The sequence below is a fragment of the Hippocampus comes genome, unplaced genomic scaffold (genome assembly GCF_001891065.2).
Source record: "Hippocampus comes isolate QL1 unplaced genomic scaffold, H_comes_QL1_v1.1 scaffold160, whole genome shotgun sequence".
In the NCBI taxonomy this organism is placed as follows: domain Eukaryota; kingdom Metazoa; phylum Chordata; class Actinopteri; order Syngnathiformes; family Syngnathidae; genus Hippocampus; species Hippocampus comes.
This window is the reverse complement of record NW_017805827.1, coordinates 118,835-127,069: the sequence shown is the minus strand read 5'-3', so window position 1 is coordinate 127,069 and position 8,235 is coordinate 118,835. Positions and strand designations below refer to the sequence as shown.

Genomic DNA, 8,235 nt, shown 5'->3' with positions numbered 1-8,235 from the left:
TTGGAGCCTTCTCCTTGATGTATTCATGGAGCTTGGATGTTTCATCCTGGACAGTGGCTCTCACACTCACTCGTCCCCGGCCTCCTTCTTTTCAGCTTGTGTACAGTCTCAGGGTGCTGGATTTGGGATGGAACCCTCTATGCATGGTTAGAAGCTTTCGGGTCTTAACGTCCATGGTCTGAATCTCTTCCTTTGGCCACATTATTATTCCTGCGGGGCGTCTGATCACTGGCAGGGCATAGCTGTTTATTGCCCGGGTCTTATTCTTGCCATTGAGCTGGCTTCTTAGGACTTGCCTCACCCGCTGGAGGTATTTGGCCGTAGCCGCTTTCCTTGTTGCCAGTTCGAGGTTGCCATTGGCTTGTGGTATACCGAGGTACTTGTAGCTGTCCTCAATGTCTGCTATTGTTCCTTCAGGGATTAAGACCCCTTCAGTGCGGACCACCTTGCCTCTGTTAGTTCCCATCCGACTACATTTCTCAAGCCCGAATGACATCCCGATGTCACTGCTGTAGATCCTGGTCGTGTGGATCAGGGAGTCTATGTCCCTTTCGCTCTTAGCATACAGCTTTATGTCATCCATGTAGAGGTGACTGATCGTAGCTCCATTTCTGAGGCGGTATCCATAGCCTTTTTTGGCGATTACTTGGCTTAGGGGGTTCAGTCCTATGCAGAATAGCAGTGGGGAGAGTGCATCACCTTGGTATATGCCACGTTTGATGGGTATGTGGCTTGCCATTGGCTTCAAGTGTGGTTTTCCACATCCTCATCGAGTTCGCAACGAAGGCTCCTAGGGTCCTGTTCACCTTATACATTCAAGCATTCAGTGATCCATGTGTGTGGCATCGAGTCATAGGCTTTCTTGTAATCAATCCACAGGTTGGTATGTCAGGACCTGCAGTCTTCTGCGACTGTTCTGTCAACCAGGAGCTGATGTTTGGCTCCTCTGGTATCTCTACCAATGCCCTTCTGTGCTTTGCTCATGTATTGATCCATGTGTCCACTTATCTTAGCCGCAATGATGCCTGACATGAGCTTCCATGTTGTGGAGAGACAGGTTTTTGGCCAATAGTTGGATGGGACTGCACCCTTTGATCGTTCACCCTTCGGTTAGCCATCCTGGGTGAGTCCCATCCCTCAGCAAATGGTTCATTTGCGCTGCGAGGCGCTCAAGGAGTGCTGTGAGTTTTTTTAGCCAGTAGGTGTGGACCATGTCCGGGCCTGGTGCTGTCCAGTTTTTCATATCTGAGACTCTTTCTTGTATGTCTGCCACTGTTATGGTAACTGGATTCTGTTCAGGGAGGTTGCTGTGCTCCTCTCTCAGGGTCACCAGCCATTGTGCACTGCTGTTATGTGCAACCTCCTTCTCCCATATGCCTTTCCAGTACCTTTCAGTTTCCAGTCTTGGTGGGTGAGCTCTGCTGTTAGGACCCTAACACTTACACTTTTGCGTACACGCGTACTACACGCGTACACTTTCGCAGGTTGTGTTGCGAACTGCCTGTTTATTCGTCTGGCATCATTCTCTTTCGTGTACCTCTTTAGGCTGCTGGACAAGACTTGAAGCCTTTGTTTGGCAGTTTCGAGTGCTTCAGGTATGGTCATCTGGATGTACCTCTCAGGTATCGGCCTTTTCATCACACCTCTCTCCGTGATCGTTATGGTTGGGATCGCCCTCAGTGCTGCATTCACACTTTCCATGAGACTTTCAGGTGGTACTTCACATAGCCGTTGTCATCGGTTTCTTGGTTGCCCAGCTTTCATTCTCGCCATGATCTTAGCTTTCAGGTCAGTTGCTGCCCTGCTCAGCATTTCATTCATCACGTTGTACCCCGTCAATCTCAAGTTGTGACAGCAATTGCCGTTTGTGGATATTGGAACACTGAGCTACTAGTTGTTTCGTGGTCAACCGTGACTGTGGGTTTCAAAGTAACCATTCAGCCCGCATTCTCTGCATGTAACCCCTCTTGACTAGGGTCGCTTGAGTAGTAGCATTCCAACAGAGCCATGTTATCGCATCTCGCCCATCTCCGCTTTGTTCCAGTAGCTCATTTTTCGTCAAGGTGCTCTGGTTCCCCAGATGGTGTTATGTGCTCATTTTTTGGGATTCGAACCCCCGCCTCCCGTACGCCAAACCGGTGCCTTACCAACTGAGCTATCCAGCCGCTTGAAGGCCTCAGTGAGACTTGAACTCGTAAACCAGGGGTCTAACCACTGAGCTATGAGGCCATATATATATATATATATATATATATATATATATATATATATATGTGTGTGTGTATGTATGTATGTATGTATATATATATTTTTTAAGTCCGCAAAAGTCCGCAAACGGTCCGCGAGAAGCTGCAAAACAACAGCGAGTCACATTGAGCAACATATACAATACTGTACACCATGTATATTTAAAAAAATAATAATAATAATTTTTGTTTGAAAAAATCCGCAATTCACTGAACCCGCGATAAATGAACCGCGAAGTAGCGATGGATCACTGTACACTTATTTGATTTTGTTTAACATTAACATACATTTGTTTTATATTAATTACTCCACTTTGTTTTATTTTAATTACTCCACTTCTGTTGGTTTACAAAAGTCATTTGTACTCTTTTGCTTACCTTACATAACTTTCGTGCATAATGTCTTACTTTTGCTTCCTCCATCTTTCATTTTTATTACCATACTTGTATCCTGTTAAATGTTACATATGTTAAATCAAATGAAGCAACAATGTTTTTGTAAATACCGTATAAATTATTCCCACAAAGCAGGATTACTTCTTGCCACTGTCATTTTGTACAAACAGCAAAGGGTTGTAAAATATTCATCTTCATGCCAGTGTGTTTTTTTCTACACATCCGACTAAGTTGAAATACTTTTTAATTCATAAACTTCTGTTCCGGGAAAACAACACTTTGGCCTCTGACGACAAAGTAAGTTACTCGAAGTGAAACAACAAGTGTGTTACAAGAACACATAATTCTACTCTTTGTTACTGCATTAATTAATATTTGAGGAGAACATAACCATTTATGGTGAAAATTAAACTTAACTCTTCTTGTTAAAAAAACAAAAAAAATGTGGTTGGAATTCCACTTTACAATTTCCCTTTGCGTGTAAAAACATGACACAGTAAATGCAAATTTACAATTGAATTTTTTTTTTAACTTTTTTTTTAAGCAAGTTGTTTAAGTTATGGTTGGTGTATTTTATTTAACTTATTTGGACTATTTTTTTATTTGGTTTGTTTTTGTTTCCCGGTTGCATGTGCTGTTCGATTAAACTAAAATTACATCTGGTTCTCATAGAATGCGAATATTACACCCGGTGATTTTGCCAGTTGCCATGGCACTGGCCTGGATCTATCCTGTGATGAGGACCATTCGGGATGTGGTTTTCGAAAAGGAATCCAGGATGAAAGAAACCATGAAATTGATGGGTCTGAGTTCAGGAACACTGTGGCTCAGCTGGTTCATCACCTCTCTTGTACCTTCTCTGGTGTCTATTGTGCCCCTGGCTGCTCTTCTTAAGGCAAGAACAATTGTCACTCAATGCATCAAATGTATTTGACAAAATAACAGACTGGAATTGAAATCTGAAATCCATAGTCGACAAGACGTAGTCGTTTAATCCCTCTATTGAGTGTGTACTTCTGCCCATGCAGAGTCAACTTTTCTTTGAAATAACGTGTTTCCTTCTTGTTGTCTCTAGTGGGGTCGAATCGTGAAATTCACCAGTCTGGGTGTTTTGATTTTTTTCCTCGTGGCATTTGCTACCGCCAACATCATGCTGTGTTTCCTCATGAGTACTTTCTTCTCCAAGGCCAACCTGGCCGCTGTATGTGGGGGGCTGATATACTTAAGCCTCTACATACCACCCTTACTGTCTCTGACGTTGACCACCACCACCAAGGCAGCAACAATTTTTGCTGTAAGTAATATGAATGTCTTGTTTTTACAATGGGCGGCCCGGTGGTCCAGTGGTTAGCGCGTCAACCTCACAGTGCAGAGGTACCGCGTTCACTTCCAGCTTCGGCCTCCCTGTGTGGAGTATGCATGTTCTCCCCGGGCCTGTGTGGGTTTCTCCGGGTACTCCGGTTTCCTCCCACATTCCAAAGACATGCATGGCAGGCTGATTGAACACTCTAAATTGTCCCGAGGTGTTAGTGTGAGCGCGGACTGTTGTTCGTCTCTGTGTGCCCTGCAATTGGCTGGCAAGTGGTTCAAGGTGTCCTCCGCCAACTGGCTGGGATAGGCTCCAGCATCCCCCCGCATCCCTTGTGTGGATAAAGCAGAACAGAAAATGGATGGATGGATGGATGTTTTTACAACAGAATGCATCACATTTACTCAAAAATACACCTTCTAACATTTTCTCTCACTACTTTTCTCAGAGCTTTCTGTCTCCAGCGGCCTTTGGATTTGCCTGTCAGTGTTTCTATCCTTCTGAATCGCAAGGCATTGGGATCCAGTGGAATACTATAGGGTCAAGTGTCAGTGAGAAAATCTCACTGAACTTCGGAATATTTATCATGATGTTTTTTGTGGATGCCTTCATGTATGCTGCAGCAGCCTGGTACATTGAAGCTGTTTTTCCAGGTATGATTGCATTTTGCTCATTTCATCTGATTGACTCAAAATTTAGTCTGAACCAGCTCAAAATCTTGCAAAATAGAAAATACCAAAATTTCTGGACTGCAAGCTGCTGCTTTTGTCACACGCTTTCAGCCCTGTGGTTTATTTTAGGATGCGGCCTGTTTAAAAATTTTTCCAATGGCCGCCAGCGAGCGCTCGAGCAGAAAAGCTAACAGTGAGACGCTATCATGTGTCAAAGTGAACACAACCGGCCATGACAGGGCGCACTTCACCTGTGTTTTGAGCTGGCCTGCAATCCAAAAGCATTTTCATGAAGGCTTTATACTGAACATAGAAAATGGGCAGCATTAATAAAATGAAAGACTGAGATATGTCAAATGGGACAAACAAATAGAAAATAATACAAAAATGGACAACAATACTGGATTGTGAGCACTTTACGGCATGTTGTATGTGCCTGAAACACGTGGAAAACAACTAATCTCCACTGCTCCACGGCTGTTCACATGACTCACCGTGCGATGCTGTCCAAACTCCCAAACGGCGATATTTTATTATTAATATCAGCCGGGTTACAATGCCGATTGCAAATACATCAGGTCTGAACAAGCACAGCTCAGCGTTCGTCTGCCTTCACTTTGTGGTCCAAGTCTCACAAGATTTCCCATGAGATTATCCGACGCTGCTTTTATTGTGATTGTGCTCCATTTATTAATTGAGGCAGCATTCACTACAACAATAGAGTATTGTTCACCTGGTTACATATGCCAAAAGAAAACATACCGAAAAACATTGTCGTGAATGTTGACGTGAAAGGTAGAAAGCCTAATGGAGGAATGGTTGATCGGTTATTACGGTAAGCTAGGATGTTTTCACGTTCAAACAAAGCATTACTCGACAGGGAACGGTACCATTTTTTTCAACCAGCTGTATGAGTGCTCTTTTACTGCCCTGGTAAAAGAAACGTTAGGTATGTTATTAAACGTGGAAACCTCTTTCTATGTACCGTCTTTCTTTGCAAATGTCTCATGTTACAATATGGGCACCTGAAATTGGTTTTCAGGTGTTGCTATTGGGCTATGGCATGTAGGAAGTATAAATAAATATTTTGTCACGTGTATTAATAACAAGCTTCAGTAGTAGCAACACACAAGTAGACTTGTATAATAATCATTACCTGCTAAAACCAACACTGATTCAGAAAAAAAGTGGCATCTTAAACAATCACAAATCAAATTAAAATATGCTGTTGGCTCCTTAATTTCTGATTATTTCTGACTGTTCCATGTCAGGTGCTAGAACCAAACCGAATGATGTTTTTCAACCCCAAACAATTCAGACTCAGGCAAAACAAAAATACGAACAGAAAGCACTGGGCAAAACGGGCCAGGAAAAGCAAACTCGACGCGCTTGCAAAAAGCAACGTACAAGGAAAAACACTGAAGACACACAAACGAAATGTTCAGAGTCCAACAACACAAAACAAAAGACCAACAGCAAACCACATAAAATACTTACAAACAAGGAACCACGAAAAACGAGAGGGACTGCAAATGATAGCGAGGTCTAAAAATCAAAGCTTTCGGTACAGCAGCGAGCAAGGTCAACTATCCGACAGCGACTTGGAAACTTGACAGTCCTTAAATGCTCGGTAATAAGGCTTGATTGAGAAACGCATTTGAAAAATGAATTGCCTGCCTAGTACTTGGACTATAGGACCCTGTTTTGAGTTCGCTGTCGGAAGTAATCCTCGTGGCGGCACACTTGGCTGGCCTGACATACTAAAACTGGAGCGCAATATTCAATTGCCTTTGTACTGTATGTGCAACTCGAATTTCGGCAAAAACTGATTTGACTTTGGTGTTATGACAATAACATACATGAGTGGACGATGCATGTGCTTCAGGTCAATATGGCTTGCCCCTGCCGTGGAACTTCCTCTTTGATATCAACTATTGGAAGGGAATTCAAGTGGTGAAAAGCAGGCAGATCCCAGTTGCCCCTATGGAGGAGAATAAAGGTGAGACTTTCGGAATGCGGAACACAAACTGATCCGGCCGAAGCTTACGGGACAGTGTTCAGGGTTTGTCAACTACTTTTCCTGAGTGGCCAAATTTCGGCCACAGGTTATTGACCTAAATTTGAATCACAGTTGCACAATGTGGCAAGGTCAGAATTTGCAGCAGGTTGAAATGCACATTCACACATGCTAAAGTTGATTTTTGGGTTGGAAGCAAGTGAGACATAACATTCAGTATATACTCAACATTTTGTTTTCCACCAATACTCAATTATAATTACATATGAAGCAATAATTGGATCTGTATTTAAGGCAAAATTAGTGAATGGTGCAGGTGGAAGTCAATTGTTATAAGCCGGCTTGCATCCAAAAGTATAACTTGATATTTTGTGTTGACTAACTTGGACTGAAACGTAAGTCGTGACGGTCGCTTGTAGCACAATAGGTAGGAATAGAGGTACTAAGTCGTGCCATTTAAATCAGCCCGTCGAGGTTCAACATCAATTTGGGTGCACCGAGCAATTTGCGATATGACCTAGACTTGAAAATTTACAGCTGGCAGCTGGTGGCATCTCCTTTGGAGGCAGTGGCTCTGCAACAGCATTGTGAACCATGGCAAAAAGTTGTCAACTCATCCCGGAGTCAAGGGTGACCATATGACAGGAAAGAAGGAAAGGGAAGTAAAATTGAAAAAACAGAAAACCGTATTTTCACGACTATAAGGCGCCATTAAAAGTCTTAAATTTTCTCCAAAATGGACAGGACGCCTTATAATGCGGAGCGTCTAGTGCACCTATGTCAAAGTGCCGGCCCGCGGGCCAAATCCGGCCCGCGAGAATGTTTTCAGTGGCCCCTGGGATGATATTGATTTATTATTAGTCAGTTTATTTATTTTTATTTATTATTAGAGTCAGTCCAAGATGGCGCCCGAGTAGGCAGCCATCTGCAAGTGCTCTCATGAGCCTTGCTTTTTTTGTTGTTTTTCTGTTTGTTTTGTCACTTTGTGTTTGTTGTTACGTCGTGTGGACTGTTTTCAGCGATTTTTGGCCACGACATTCATCAAGGAGGAGACTCGGTGCTTGGTGGTTTTGCCTTCTCGGCAGCATGGGTATGCCAGCACTGTTTTTGATTGGGAGGAATGTCGGCGCCATTTGACTGTCGTTGCTGGACAGCTCCAGGGGCGCTTGTGTCTTGCGCCTGTAATGGGCAGCATTTTCACAGCCCCGTTTTGTTCAGCGGAGAGATCGGTGCTGTTGAACGGTCTGCGGCTGGATGGATGCAAGGCTTGAGGAGCCGACGATGAGAAGTAAGGAGCGTTAGCGCAGAGCGCCGATGCGGATGTGGAACCGGGAGTCGCGGCTTGGAGTTGAAGCGGATTACGTGGGACAGGAGTAGTGAACTAATCTCTTTTTGTCAATGGACGCTACAGCTTCGTGTTTGCTTTCAAAACTTAGCTTGTAGCAGACGTGCACATTTTCAGCATGACGTCTCTGATCCACTGGTAAAAGGACACTTTGATCCTCTCCTCTTTCATCTATAACTGCTTCAGACAACAAAGTGTATGCAGGAAAGTGGTGAAGATTGCACAACTGTCTGTGTCCTATGTGTTGTGTT

The 8,235-nt window shown here is 43.6% G+C and overlaps 1 protein-coding gene across 1 annotated transcript in view; it reads left to right on the top strand.

Annotated features, from left to right (window-relative positions):
- LOC109526180 (ATP-binding cassette sub-family A member 1-like) overlaps positions 1–8,235 on the top strand; it is a 147,281-nt gene that overhangs the window by 66,815 nt on the left and 72,231 nt on the right. The window contains exons 6-9 of the mRNA XM_019887291.1: positions 3,315–3,537; positions 3,718–3,936; positions 4,400–4,604; positions 6,508–6,621. Coding sequence (XP_019742850.1) covers positions 3,315–3,537; positions 3,718–3,936; positions 4,400–4,604; positions 6,508–6,621 — 761 coding nt within the window. The remainder of the gene's footprint in view (positions 1–3,314; positions 3,538–3,717; positions 3,937–4,399; positions 4,605–6,507; positions 6,622–8,235) is intronic.